Below are 15,462 nucleotides of genomic sequence, written 5' to 3' on the forward strand. Positions count from 1 at the left end.
AGCCTAACCTCTTATAACCAACTATGGTGGAATTCAATTAGAGCGTGACAGGTTTTTTGTGTAGCAGTAGCAGCATGAGGCTTGAGGTTTTTCTCCTTCTGGTAGAGACTATAATAACAGCTGATGCTGCTTGCTTTTGTCACTGCAGCTGGTGTTATATCTTGTGAGTATGTTGATGACATTCACGGATAAATTAATGAAGATTAATTTGTGGTGCATTGATCGTTATGATGGTAAGTGAATTATAATTGTGGTAATGAATTAACGATAGCGGGAATATGATTTATTATAAACTCATAAATATTGTGGTCATAAATTGACAATGAAAATTGGGTATGGTTGACGACAAAGCGTTCATGGACAAATGCTCTCAAGATCACAAGACAAATAGTCTCACTGTTTTTAGTGAGAATTGAGGCGATGGTCATCTCTGTGTAACCGGCCCCCTCTATCCCTTTCCTCTTGTGTTCGTTACGAGGCGACAGGCCGGTTAATAAGTACAAAAACAACAATAATAGATGATTTCGGAGACAATGAGTGGATACTCTGCGCTGTGTTCTGTCCTCCTTCTGAGAATCGGATTACTCCACCACCAAGGGACACCAGAGGATTATGTGACTGCAACTCTTTATTTCAAAGTGTTCTTCTGAGGAGCATTCGTGCATCTGTAATTATGACCAGATGCACAGCAATCAACCCCAATTCACACCATCTCACTGCTCAACCCCTGCACTGTACAGCGTCCACCCAAATCTGAATAGGTTCCCTGTACCCTGAATTGATTACTCTACTGGTGGGTGTGGCCTACTGTGCACTCACATGACCCTATGGGCCCAATCCATGGTCATTTTATTCACAATAAAACTTGTGGTTCAATTTCATTAAGCCCATATCGGCTACATCTGCAATGGTAGTATTACATCCCCAAGGAAAACCATCCCTTGTCATGTGAATGTGGAATTTCCACAGGGAAGATTATTAAGAAAAAAATAATACCACTTCATCAGACCCAAGAGGGATGATGGGCAGAGTCAACTCCAGCTGGATTTGGAACTCGCACCCTTCCAATTTTGAGTCCACCACTTTAACCACAACACCTTATTTGTACAGCAGTAATGTGACAATGTGTTCATTCATATACATCGATTTTTATGCTCACGATATATGCACCAAACCGTTTGTGGAATGTGTTATTTACAATACAGGAAATTAAAAGTATATGCCTATGATTTGCTGATGTTGCGTGTATGCTAATGAAGTGAACGTAACTGAATTGACAAGGCAAAACGAGAAACAATACTAACAAGTAATTGAAAATTAGACAAAGAATAAAACATTTGTTTTTGTATCAATTCGTGACCTCAGATTGTGACAATTCATCAAACCACTGGGAGGGCAAACATCATTAAATGCCTTATATCATCACCAGTCATGATCTATCCACTGCGAGATGACAGCCTCGCAAGCTGTCACAATCTCTCACTATAAAGTGATGCAACAATTCACCTTGCTCCCCTGTATGACCTGATTTAATCACCCAATCTCTGTCCTCCCAGGCAGGTTCCCTAATATATATGCATAGCTCTCCAATTCGTTTTTTGGTTGTACTGTGTATTTCGTCATGATGTTCGACATATCGCTTCGGACAAACAACATGTGGTATTCAAATATATCAAATAGCTTTCCAGCACAACCACGAATAACTATGCAATAGTAATATCAATGCATATTTGAATGTGTGAATGTGAGAATAACCGCTTGCCCGCCTTTGGCAGTGTCACTGTCGAGGCAGCCAGACGCCCGTTACAGCCTCTGGGAGTTTCTCCTGACGACGCGGCCTGGCATCGGCTGGGTCAGCGGTTCGGCATCCGTCACGGGCGTACTGCTCCAGGTCCTCGTGGGCCTCATGCTCGTCTGCTCCAGCCCCTGCGTGCGACGCGGCGGGCACTTTGAGGTGCTGCCCTCTGTTTTCCCAGGCTGTGTTAGTGCCAGGGTCAGATTTATGGGGGGAAAGGGCAAACTGGACTTTCATCCAAGACCAAAAACTGCAGAGGCCCAACAAATGCATATATTGTGTTGTATAAAAAGTACATGTGCAGCATTTTTGTCACTCCATCTGTCAATCCACTGTTGGATGAGAGCCTTCCCACACCATGTAGGCAGTGAAGGTTATACGAACTCTCATAATCGGAGTAATAGATATTATCACTGGGTGATTTAGTCATTGGCAGTAAGAAAAGTAGGACCGCTTATTTATATTTTAACTTTATGTAAATGTTACTATCTTAATTTGCTCTCTTATTATATTGTTATACATTTTCTCCAATTTATTAACATTTGGCATAGATTAACCCTCCTGATAGGGGGCAGGGTGAAAAGTCCATAATACAGGGTTTTTTTGGGTTAGATCACATATTTACGCGATCTAACAAAAAAAAAACCTGTGTTATGGATGATAATGGTCGCGAATAGATACCTAAATTGACCCTGTCTCATGCTTTTATTTTTTTCTTATCCTTAAAACATCGAGTCAGTGTGCCCCATATTCAGATGAGTAGTGGGGGTCCTTGTGTTTGACGGCTTTTCGGAGCCAGTTATGGAAATTCCATAATTTCTTCACATAAAGGTATTTACTTAATTGATCCTGAAGAGATTATGGGATCAGTCCTCTTTTTATTGTTAGGTACCTCTGCTATAGCATCACCTAGCTCGATTAAACATGAATACCACAGTTCCACTGAAATGGATAAGCAATGAATGCCACGGTTTTACACAGATGTTCAATAATTATAGGGTAAAAATTAAAATGTAAAATTACATGCAGTAAATAAAATAAAAAGTAAGAGCAGTCATATAAAAAACTGCAAATTTTGGACCACACCAACCGCACACAATAGTTTATTTTAGTACAGGAGATTGCAGGGCCTTTAGTGTCAACTTTATAGCAATGCTCCTTGCTTGATAACGCTCACGGCCATAATTCCAACTTGGATTATTTTCCCGAGTGCCTGGATGAGATAATTTTCCGTACCTCCAACCCCTCCATCATGTAAGAAAATTTATTGGGTGTACCCTTGAAGTGACAGAGCCCACGTGTGTGACTGCTGATGTCAGTCTAGAAAAACACATTTTTCACCTACTTAATATCATGCAAAAAGTTTCTTATTCCATTTTCAATTAATCTCAAGATATTTTGAAAGTCTATGAGTGCAGCAGTGGATAAGAGGTTTTCTTGAAGACATTTCAGAAACCTTTCTGTAATATCCCCTTCCACTGACTGCTCTCTAACACGGGGTGATGTACTGTTCTGCGAGAGTTCCGAGTGGATTCTTTGCGCTCATGACACAATGCCTAAAGCATAATTGGGATGAAGTAATGTAAACATTTTAAAAAGAATCCTAAAAATAGAATCATTGCAGTCCAATGTGAATCAATTAGTCTCCTAACAGAGATGTATACATTTGTATATATTTAATTGATGAATGTTTCAATATTTCGTAAGCTTATAACATAAATATTTTTTTGCAGAATTAGAGTTCACTCTGAATACAACTAAAGTAACCGTTTTGAGCCTTATAATCTTCCTGATTTGAATTTTGGCATTCCTGTTGCTGACTTAATTCATCTACCCGCTGAGCAGACCTGAATGGAAATTACATTTGAGTGTTTGAATTCGTCACAAATTTGAATGACAATGTAATTGTACCGTAGAATGGAAATAATAAAATAATAAAACATAATAATATATAATTTTATTATGTTTTATTTTTATTATTTTATTATTTCCCTTCTACATGACTTTACCGAAAGAACCAAGAAGATGAATCCCTGCAGTCACGAAAGCTTTAAATCGAAATGTAATTGTAATTTAAACTTACACTGCAGCTGTAAATGTAATTATAATTGTCCTTAGGTGTGCTCCTGAGCCGCCCAGCCACCTTGTCCGTGTGTACCCTACAGGTTTTCTACTGGACACACCTGTGCTACCTGTGGGTGTGGCTGCTGCTCGTGCTCCACACGCCGCACTTCTGGAAGTGGCTGGCAGGGCCCGGCGCACTCTTCCTGTTTGAGAAGCTGCTCGGATTGGCTCGTTGCCGCATAGGCCACACACACATCACCGAGGTCAACCTACTGCCCTCCAAGGTGCGACACACACAGCAACACGGCTAAGCGCCTGTTCTCCAAATTGTCATATGCAAATGTCCTTGTGGACATCCTCTTACCATACTCTTAGTTCTTTCGGTAAAGTCACGTAGGTAAAAAATGAAATTAAAATTAATAAAAAATAAAAAAATAAAATCACGACGTTTCGGAGGCAACACAAGTCTCCGTCATCAGGTGGGACCGTCACAGCCAGATTTTCTGCATCAAGTGAACTTGATACACAGCCAGATTTGCTGCATCAAATCTGGCTGTGACGGTCCCACCTGATGACGGAGACTTGTGTTGCCTCCGAAACGTCGTGATTTTATTATTTTATTTTTTATTAATTTTATTTAATTTTTTTACCTACGTGACTTTACCGAAAGAACTAAGAGTATGAATCCTTGCAGTCACGCAAGCTTCACATCTACATCCTCTTACCCTCAAAGGTGGCAGTAACACACAGCAACAAGGCACCAAGGGGCAAACCTCCTGCCCTATATGGAGTGGTACATGTGGTACACACATACTATAAACTATAACTATTTTTTTATTTTACCAGGTAAGGCCCACACGAACAGGGTGTAACTTCATGTGCTATGTCGTGTGGTATACACACATCAACACAGCTAAACTCCTACTCTTCCAAGTGTAATACAAGCCTATCACTGAGGCCAACCGACTACCCTCCAAGGTGCGGGATAGACAAAACAACAAGGTAAGATGAGCAGGAAACGTCACGAGAAGAGATGATGGCCCATGGTTGAGGCTAACAACTTACTGGCAAAAAAAGCACATCAATGTCCGAGAGGACATTAACCATGGAGATGGCGCTCGACGGATTGTCGCATCACATGACCCTGGGAGATGATGTCAGGTATGGGAGGACTTCATTGAATATTGGTAATTCATCATCATTATGGCCGATGATGATGATGAAAATTATGAATTACCTTGAACTGGGCAAAGGAGCAGTAGTAAATAATTTATTCAGAAGTTTATCCAGTTTGACTGCCAACTGACCATCATCCAGTCACCATCCAAAAATGTGTTTTGTTTTTAAAGTGGTACATGGTTTTATAAGTTATTGACGGTTTCTTGTTTGGCTGGTTTCGTTTTTTTTCTTTGTAGACATGAGCCATTTGACTTTGACAGCCCAAAGGGCCACCTTGACTGATAACGCACGCATGTTTTTTTTGTATTTCTTGCCTTTTCTAGTTTTGTTTCTGTGCCCTCAGGTAACACACCTGGTGATTCGCAGACCTCAGCATTTTCACTTCAAACCGGGCGACTATATCTACCTTAACGTCCCTGCCATCGCTCAATACGAGTGGCACCCGTTCACCATCAGCAGTCCCCCCGAGCAACAAGGTGCCTCTCATCATGCCACCCATCTCAATTGTTGCAGTGGAAGTGCACACACCAGGCTTTACCACCAAGGCTGGATTATCTCAGGAGAATTCTGAGATAATCCAGCCTTGGTTTTTCATGACAACAAGTTGGAGCACACCATCTGATAATTTAATAAATGGGTTGTTTTGATGATCCGAAAGGGACCGTATTCTTCATCAGTCTAAAATATTGCAGAGTCGTGACAGGTTTACATACGAGAGACCATCTAGTGAGGTGGGAGTCCCCACCATCCCTATTCCAGTCCCTCTTCCCACCTCGTCACATAGTCTCTCATATGTAAACCCGATGCAATGTGTGGGATATTTCAGACTGATGAAGGCTACGATCCTCCGACTGTAGTAAGAGAATACTGCGGCATTATAACCAGAGCCACGGCGATGTCGGTTGGCGCTGCCTCACAGAAACCCTGTGGCTGCACGTACGCTCCATGGGGCAGTGGACGATGCGTTTGTACGAGTACTTCAGCTCACACGACGGGCGAGTGGTGTGCCAGGACCCCTACCAACGGCTTACTCGACGCCTCACTCCCACTCCATGCAAGAACTGGACCCAGGTGCTTGTTCGTTCATAATAATAATCTTAATGTGCTCTTCAGTTTTACGCCATGTGTTGAACTCCTAAACATTCCCGCAGTGGTGCATGGAAAAGGCTTGGGAAGACATGTTCAACTCAACGACCTAACCCGAATTGCCACATTTGAACTACGAACAGCTATGAAAACCTGCTCCAGTTCTTGTTGCCTCAATGGGTCTCTGCCTCCAAGTTATTCTGTTCTGGACTTCTTCCATGATATATTTCCACTTCTTCTCAGACCATTCTTTGATGTCACTTGCCCAGCAAATGTGCGGATTTGTTACGTCCTCTTGAGTTTTCTGCTAATATTTTCAGCACTGTGCATGGTAACAAGTTACCACCCATCCGTATGACATGTCCAATATAGTTCCTGAAGAAGTTCTCAGCACATGGTGTGCAATACATAGTACAACCTGAAATTACATCAATGAGTGTGACCAATATTTCAACAAAGCTTTGCTCTGCAAATGATCAATTATGAGTGGCTGGGCACAAGATCCGTTTCCCACACTCTTGTTCCTGCAGCACGTGTTCAGCATGGATGTGATGGATGACCCGGCAGCCATGCGGGCACAGGAGAACGTACGGCTCACGTCCTTTCGTAGCCTACGTGGCTCGCTCGAGGAGCCTGGGGTGCTGCCAGCTCAACCGCTAGCATCCTCCTCAAGTACAGCTGCTGTGAGTGCAGGGGTAGTGGAGGCCCTTCTTAGGATGCAGGGTAGAGCACTACTGCATGGGATGCTGTTTTACAATTTGTACCCAGGGATGAACTGTGAAATAATCGCCCAATCACATGAAATGTGCCTAATTTGAGAAGCTAAGAAGGGTTAGTTATGATAGGTGACCATCATACATAATACAGGTGTTATAGGCTGCTGTGGGGTTACATTATGGGCAGCAGAGGGCAGTGCAGCAAAATCCGTTATTTTACTGTAACGTGCTTCCGCATGTATGCTGCCTGCTCGCCATCACCGGCGTGGTGAAATATTGTTCAAGTAACCACGATGACCCGCATGACATTTAGAAACCTTCATTCTGCAGTGATCGACAACAGAGCTGAACATGTACACATGTACATTTATCCAGGGAAGAACTGGGCGACCGAGCACCCGCACATTCAGCTGCTTAGCCGATCCTGAGGCTGGGGTACCTTACGCTGAGTGTGCCCTAGATGTCAACTACAGGCGACTAGTTTCAGTTGCTCAGAATAGAAAACAGCTGACCTCCATGAACCATTTACCAGGCAAATGCTAACTTGCCCGGTGGACTTGTCCACCCACTGTGAGAGTATCCAGACGTTCGTGTATGTCACTGTACATGCACATGGGTGTCTACTAATCACCGTATCAATGTATATACTGATGCAGCCCAGCCTCACACGTGTGGCTGTATTTCTTGGTACACATTACAAATGCATCAGTGAGCATGGATTTGTTTGTTCTATTGTTGGGTACACTGTGTAAATGTGGAGATGGGTTGAGTGAGACTGGTTTGGTATATAAATGTATTCATCAATAAACTAAATGACCGCTATAATGAAATGTATTTTATTTTATCTTCTGCAGGGAACCTATACTGACAAACATCACAAAGTCTGCAACATAAAGGTGCCTCAGAGACAATAAAATAATGGAACGAGTAGAAACAATAATGGATATAATTTCCACAAAGTTACGTGGAAGTGCCTCATAGACATAAACAGAACAAATCGACATTGCCAGCAGTAGATATATTACAGACAAAATAAACATTTGGAGGCAACTGTTAAAAACATCCAAGCAAGCAGGAGACATTAGCTATCTCTGTTGGTGGTCCTGAGGAAATGGTGGCACATCCACATTCCTATGACGGGAATCATTTCCTTCGTAGGATAGCCATTGTTCTTGATTCTTAAAATGTGTCTCAATCATAATTTATAGGCCACACTTTCTGGCAGTTCTGTGCATTTTTTTTATACAGTATGTATATTTTGTTACGTATACATTACACTAATTCGGGATGCTGTGTCCTGTGCATTCAGTGTTACCTGGATGGGCCATACGGGACGGCGACGAGACAGATCCTCATGTCCGAGCACGCAGTGCTCATCGGGGCTGGGATCGGTATCACTCCCTTTGCCTCCATCCTCCAGAGTTGCATGTACCGGTATGACCCCCTCTGTGCCCAGCTTCCAAAATATAGTCAAACTGATTTCCTTCTCATCTCCTGTTTACAGCCCTGAGCCAGTGGTGGAAATTCCACGTTTCTATAGTGGGGATGAGTCTATCCATAGAACAACCACCGTTGACTTTTCTATAAAGTGGTACAAATTTTTTTATCGACCTCAATGAAATGATGGGCTTCGTCAACCCACAACCAGGATTTGAACTCGCAACCTTCTGATTGTGAGCTGCTCACTATACTGCTGAGTCACTTGGAAAAAAATATAATAATTTTCATAATCATCACCAGCTATGATCAATCCGCTCCTGGATGAAGGTCGCTCCAAGATGTCACCATCTTATTGCGGTCTCGTGAAACAAAAAATAATTTGAGCACCTGCAAATGAGCTGTTTAATTTTCTCCATCTCTGTTGTGGACATCATCTTTCTTTCCATCTCTCCATGGACGTCTGTAATTGTATGTAATGTATCAAGTGTAGCTTGTCTTAGTACCTAATGTGTCCTTTTTGCACTTATTCAAGAGAATAGAAAGGCCCTATACATTTTATCTAGTATGAGAATAGTTGTTTTTGTATGCAGTACATTTGTATTTGTCTTGTCAACGCTCCAAGCAATGTTTAGATGTTAAATGACAGTTATTAAACAAGAGAGTGAATTGTAAACCTGGTAAATTAGTCTGCAGGGGGCAGACACATTTTGCAGGTCCCCAACAAGGCATTGCAAATCACCTAGGCAGATGGGCCACTTGCTATTTGAAGTGGAACACATTTCTCCCATGGTAATCTTGACTAGGCAGTGCCAAAAACGCGGTTTTTGAAGACGGGGAGTCACTACTTGCTCTGTTATAAGCATTTATCGTGTGGTAACACATACCTGTAATCCAATCTGAAATGACGTTGGTTAAACACACAAGGATGTGAGCTGGAATGTGTTTTAAGTGCCCACCTGCCATGCAATTTGTGTCCGTTTAGGGGACAGTATATGTGTGTGGAGTTTGCTTGTAATAACGTCATATGTATGGGATTTCATCATGTATTTAAAAGACAGCTCACGGAAAAGACGTGTCTGAGGGGAACTGAATAGGTTCTCAACTTGCTTTCTCCTGAGACTGACCCCTCAAGACCAACAGACGCGTGCTAACGTACCGTCTGTCTTAATCTGACACTGTATGTAATCCTGTCTGTCACAATATTCACCAGTTCATCGCGCTGTTTTCTTGCAGATACCGAATGCGCAAGCAGACGTGCCCCAGCTGTGCATACTCGTGGTGCGAGAGCATGAACGACCATGACATGAGGCTGCGCAAGGCATGTAATCATCAACTGATTTCTTTAGAACTTATTTTTGTGTTTAGTTTGCTGTCGTTCCCCCGCACCTTCAATTAGCACCGTTGGCTATGTACGGTGCAAAAGAAGTTCAACATACATACTCCTTAATCTTTCCAGCTTCAACAGTGGGCACCTATCCAGGAAGTAAGGGAGGATAGATGTTGGTTAACTGGACTCTAATCTCTTCCCCTCAGTCTGCTTAGTGCCTCTGCAATGCACGTGATCTCAAGCAAGTAGATAATAAATGTAATGTTTTGTCAGTAGTAGCCTTTGCCTGTGTCCTGATTAGCCTGGCAATGTTTAGCTTGTCACGTTGCAATCCGCTGACTGGCTTATTTTTATGCTCAACCATAGATTTTTTTAATACTTGCATTTGTACATGTAATGTTTAACATTGCCGTCAACACCACAAATTTCATCGTGACTTATTTTTGTATTAATCCAAGTTAACAGAGTATGTGTGTAATCTTTGCATATGTATAGGTTACATTTATTACATGGATGTGTTTTGTTGTGTAATTTTGTTTTGGTATCAATATATTCAAAGCTGTTACATTCTCAAATGAGCACCAAACTGTCTTAAGTTGATGCTAAAATCCAAATACCTATGGCTGAGATCAATCTATACATAGAACAACCACTGTTGACTTCAACATCAACACCTTTTACAGGCTAAGGTGGTGCTTGTTTTACCAACTCCAGAGGTAATGGACTGTGTTGACCCTGGCCTGAATTTGAATGACAGATTTTATTTTGATCCTAATGCCCCACCATGCAAGCTATTTTCTGATCACAGATGTGTACACTCCACAGAGTGTGCATCATTCACACTGCAATACATTTCCAGCGACCCAGGTTCAGGTTCTGGCAATGAGGCACATTGCAAGAGGAAATTTATAGTTGAACCTGGCCTGCGTCTTCTGAAGGTGTAGAATGTGAACATGTCCATTAGAGAGGCAAACAACATCCCTCATCACCATCTAACCTGTCACATCAGCCTAATTAGGTGCTCTCTGACAGCAAGGCTAAGCACGGAATATATGTCCTTCATATTTAAGCAAACTAAATTAAGGAACTCTGTTGACTGCATCAGTAGTGGTACACAATTACAAACACATGAATTCCCCCCCTCATTGTCAACACTGTCTTATAGAGGTGAAAACATAATATGCTGACATTTTAGGTAAATAATGGGCATGGTGATTTATTTTTTTACCTTCCTGTTTGTGTATGTACAGTATATTGTTTCAAATCATTTTTTTTCATTGCTCTCTGCAGGTGGATTTCTTTTGGATTAACCGAGACCAGACGTCCTTCGAGTGGTTTGTGAGCCTCTTGACAAAGTTGGAGCTAGAGCAGGCAGACAAGGAGCCAGAAGGTCAGGGCCTTTTTTTTTTATCCCTATTCAGATTCAATATAATGGATATGGAGGCCAGAATAAACATGGTTACAAAATGTTATTTCCATTTTTGTCGGTAATATAGAATGTTAGCTTTGGTTCAGTCTATGACTGTGATATGCAATAGCCTACTTTGCATTACTAATAAGTGCAGAAGTTCCATTGAGGTCCTTTACAGGCTACTTACAGCAATGGTGTAATGCATTACTTATATCACCGTTGTCAGCAACACATAATTAGGAATGATTGTGCACGTAAAAATAACACCACATGACACGTCAAATATTGGATTAGACATATATGCACATAATACTGTTAATATTTAAACACCAAGGTCAATAATATTGTTTTCACATTGCTAATGTTTATTGTGGTGTTATACTTGCAGGCAATTCGGAGGGAAATGATGACTGTAGTAATGTGTACAGGTGTTGTTTAAATAGCCTTAACTCTGCTATTCTTTATATACAAATATATCCCATATAACCTCCACAAACTGTTGGGGAAAGTGCTGTTCGCGAGCATCTTTTTTAGGTTGACATGGCAAACATGGAGGTGGTGTGGCGAGCACATACACACGGTAATCCTAGGAAACCATTTGCTTGTTCATCATATTGTCAAGTGGCCTCTTACCAAATCACCCACAATGGACACGAAATCTAAGCTGGGATGAGCCTGGATAGTGTTTGAATTCGGTGTACACCATGCACAAACATAGACATATTGGGTAGAAGAGGGAAGTGCAGCAAAATCGATTGTTCTGTACTCCTGTATCATGCACTGACCAACTGGGAAAGTATGGTCAAATAACCATCACTGCCTGCAGAGTGGAGAAGCTCTCATCCCAACAGTGAACACACGGATTGTACATGCACACATACATACATCAAAGCAATTAAGTCCGTTGTGAATTTATACTACTGGCAAAATCAGTCAAATGCTTTGCCAGCTTTGTGGCGGTGAAAATCTGATTGATGTCACTCGCAGGCCGCTTCCTGGAGATGCACATGTACATGACATCAGCACTAATCAGTAACGACATGATGGCGCTGGGGCTACAGCGGGCACTGGATCTGTTGGCACAGAAGGAGAACCGTGACTCTATCACGGGTCTGCGAACGCGCACGCAGCCCGGGCGGCCAGACTGGGGCAAGGTCGGTCATATTGAACGATCAGCACAACCAGTGGCGGCTCCTGCAAAATCTCTCAGGGGGGGCAAATGTCTGGATGATTGATAAGGATAAGGTCCACCCATGCAATGGATAAATTAACAGCTTAAGCATGTAAAGGCAACTTCACTTCTTTAATATTAATGAAAAATAAAGTGACTCTTACAATACATCTTGTTTGTTTCTATACTCACTATTAAAACAAACCACTCAAGTTTCTTTTATTAAAGATTCCACTAGGTGGCGACAAATTATATTGTTGGATGAAACGTGCTTACGTATGATGACGTTAGCACGTATGATGACGTAAGCACATTAGGGCGAGCCCTCCCGGAAGCCATAGAGAATGCATTGCAGCGCCCCCATTCGAAAAAAAACATATTTGAATGTAAGTCTATGGGGCCACTCGGGGCGATTCTCAGCTGGAGGGAAATCGCCAAAAAAGAGGCGGTACTCCACAGAACGTGACATGACGCTGATTGGACTATATCCAGAGGCACAGTGACGGCTAGCGTGACTCTGTGGTTGAATGACATTGGTGGTGCGTCGCCCAATCGCCCTAATGAAGAAACCGCCCCTGAGCACAACAGGGTTCAACTTTTAGCGACCCATCAGCAAATAAAGCATTACCAGATAAAGACCAAAAGAGATGTTAATTGTTTTGACTATTTCGTATATTTAAACCAAACAGGATTATTAGGAGCAGGAGAACTCATGTTACCGCACAGCCATAATGTTTGGTAATTCAACATCCGTCAAGTATTATCCAAGTGGAATGTCATATTTAGTGCTGTCCAGCATCATTCAGTGATAACTTGTGTGTTTGTATATTTATTCTCTAAATTGGCGTAGAAAGCTACTCAAGACTATTGTATGGGCAGAGACTGAATCGCCTAGCTCTTAACTTGTTTATGATGTTCTCATTTCAGGTGTTCCAGAAGCTGGCAGATGAGAATAAGGGGAAAGTGCAAGTCTTCTTCTGCGGAGCCCCTGCTCTTGCCAAAGTCATTAAGTCACACTGTGAGCAGTTCAACTTCAAGTTCTTTAAAGAGAACTTCTGAAAAATCATTCATGTAGCAGATGCAATTCACGTCTGATTACTGCACTGTGGGTCACTTTCTGTGTAAGGAAATTATCTTTTCCTTGGCTGAGCAAGTTTGGTGGTGCGCAAACTCTATTTCCATCTGACAGTGATGTGATTCCAGATGCACTGGTTACAGCAAGAGCTATGATATATGTGAGACAGCTACATGCTGGATAATGATGTGCTTTTGAAAATAAAGTACAACAGAGCAAACAGGTGTCTGACAACCTGCCCTTGCCGAATAAGACAGTGTTCTTCAATATATTATGGGTGTTATTAGTTTCACATGCATTCCTCCCACGTAAAAGTTAGTTCCTGAGCAGTTGTCAATTACAGTTTTGATATAAATAATATAAATGGGATTGTATCTATAGATGCTGCAGATAAACAGTACACAAACAAACATTGAAGAAACCTTGAGACTGTTCAAGATAATCATACTTTTAAAAACAATCTATACCTTGAGTTTCCTGGATGGCTGCTGGCTGGGCTCCTCTCTGCCCAACAATAACTGTTGGTGGCTCCGGGCTGATGCCACCGAAACTATCTGGGTTACTGGCTAAAGGGGATTTTCCGTGTAGCAAATAAAAATGTAATTGAAACGGCGGAAGAAGTTTGGAATATATACTAGATAGCGACACTGAAGAGGTGGGAGTAATGAATTCAGAAGACTGACAGTTAATTTAAAAGTTATCTGTTTCAATTTGTGCTCCTTTTAATTTAATTCTTTCACCTGAATATTATTTATATCCTAGAGAATATAAAAATCACAGTACATGTAACCTGTCCATTTTATTCGGTACAAAGTAGATTACTTTGACTGCTCTGAGTACAGGATTGTGATAACAGTATAAAAATTACAACTGTCTCTTATTTTCCATTGCAGAGAAACGGGTTCTGTACTCGTCATACATTTTAAAGTATAATTCTGTGGCTGGCAGTGTGAGTCTCTTCAGGAGCATTATTCTACTGATTGTCATTTTCATTATTGGTATATTTTTAGGTGTTGTGCTCGTCCTTAAAACATACTAAAATGTATAGGTGTGTTCACCATTGTGAAGTATTCCAAAATTTGTTAACCCTTTGCACTTGTACGTATTATGTATCACTATGACGACCAACGTGAGATCACCGTCTTGTGACCATATATTGTAGCAGGATTATTCTGGTGACCTCAAACCAGTTCAGTTGTCGCACCTCCAATTAGCACGGTTGGCTATGTACTGTGCGAAAGAAGTTCAACATACATACATTGTCAACTTGTCATGTAAAGTAGGAAGCATCACTGTTTGGTTTATTCTTAAATAAATACATTTTTGCAACTCTTTGTCAGGTGACTGCATGTTGAGTGGCACGACTTTTATACTATCTTATTATATCTTTAACGATGAAAGCTATGAAACAGACATATCATATAGAGTAGGACTAATGTGTACACTGCTGTTTCCGAATGTGAAAGCAACGCACTTGTCATGTTAGGTAATTGCTGTTTCATAATACCCATGAATGCATAACAGCTTGTACGTTTTTTTTCACGTAGTTTTACAAAATACAATGCAAAGTCACACTTGATTCCTTTAAAGACCAGTACCACCACAAAAGTCAACACAGTAATAATATTGCCTTGAAAGGAAAATACATAGATTCAGAATATTTATTTATACTGGAAGAATCCGATGAGCTATACAGTAAAATCAATGTTTCACAGATGTTCAGTAGGAGCAGGTCAGACCGTTACGACAACAAACAATACAAAAACACGATAGGAGTGCAAAGTATAGGAAAAGTAAATAAATCTCTTAAAATATATACGAATGAAAGTTAACTATTTTGTATATTTCCAGGTAAAGCTCACCCAGCTATTAGCTTCTTCTTCAGGAGGAACCTGGCCACAAATGATAGCTCAACGAAGTGGCTTTTGTGGAAATTTATATCGGCAAAATAATCTAATAGGTGACGTGTTGGGAAAAGGCCCTTCATATCACTTTAGAGGCCAAGAAATCAGAGTGGATACGCGTTGGAAAATACACTTTACACCATGGGGTCTGACGCTTACATTGTGAAATGTTTTTTTCATGACCCAATTTCCAATCTTAAAAGCCACTCATACAGCGATTAACGACGTGGCTCCTACATCAGGCTTGGTCACACCAGAGATGCCCTCTGCTGGACATGATTCGTTTGTGGCCAA

At 41.4% G+C, this 15,462-nt stretch overlaps 1 protein-coding gene across 1 annotated transcript in view; it reads left to right on the forward strand.

Moving 5' to 3' along the window:
• The window catches only part of NOX5 (NADPH oxidase 5), a 29,759-nt gene extending 15,166 nt beyond the window's left edge, over positions 1–14,593 (forward strand). Inside the window, exons 8-18 of the mRNA XM_078624447.1 lie at positions 1,776–1,954; positions 3,961–4,143; positions 5,382–5,514; positions 5,958–6,109; positions 6,655–6,807; positions 7,695–7,736; positions 8,150–8,274; positions 9,514–9,598; positions 10,898–10,997; positions 12,006–12,172; positions 13,117–14,593. Coding sequence (XP_078480573.1) covers positions 1,776–1,954; positions 3,961–4,143; positions 5,382–5,514; positions 5,958–6,109; positions 6,655–6,807; positions 7,695–7,736; positions 8,150–8,274; positions 9,514–9,598; positions 10,898–10,997; positions 12,006–12,172; positions 13,117–13,248 — 1,451 coding nt within the window. The 3' untranslated portion in view covers positions 13,249–14,593. The remainder of the gene's footprint in view (positions 1–1,775; positions 1,955–3,960; positions 4,144–5,381; positions 5,515–5,957; positions 6,110–6,654; positions 6,808–7,694; positions 7,737–8,149; positions 8,275–9,513; positions 9,599–10,897; positions 10,998–12,005; positions 12,173–13,116) is intronic.
• Positions 14,594–15,462: the final 869 nt, after the last annotated feature.

Source organism: Lampetra planeri, chromosome 3 (assembly GCF_965212315.1).
Source record: "Lampetra planeri chromosome 3, kcLamPlan1.2.h2, whole genome shotgun sequence".
In the NCBI taxonomy this organism is placed as follows: domain Eukaryota; kingdom Metazoa; phylum Chordata; class Hyperoartia; order Petromyzontiformes; family Petromyzontidae; genus Lampetra; species Lampetra planeri.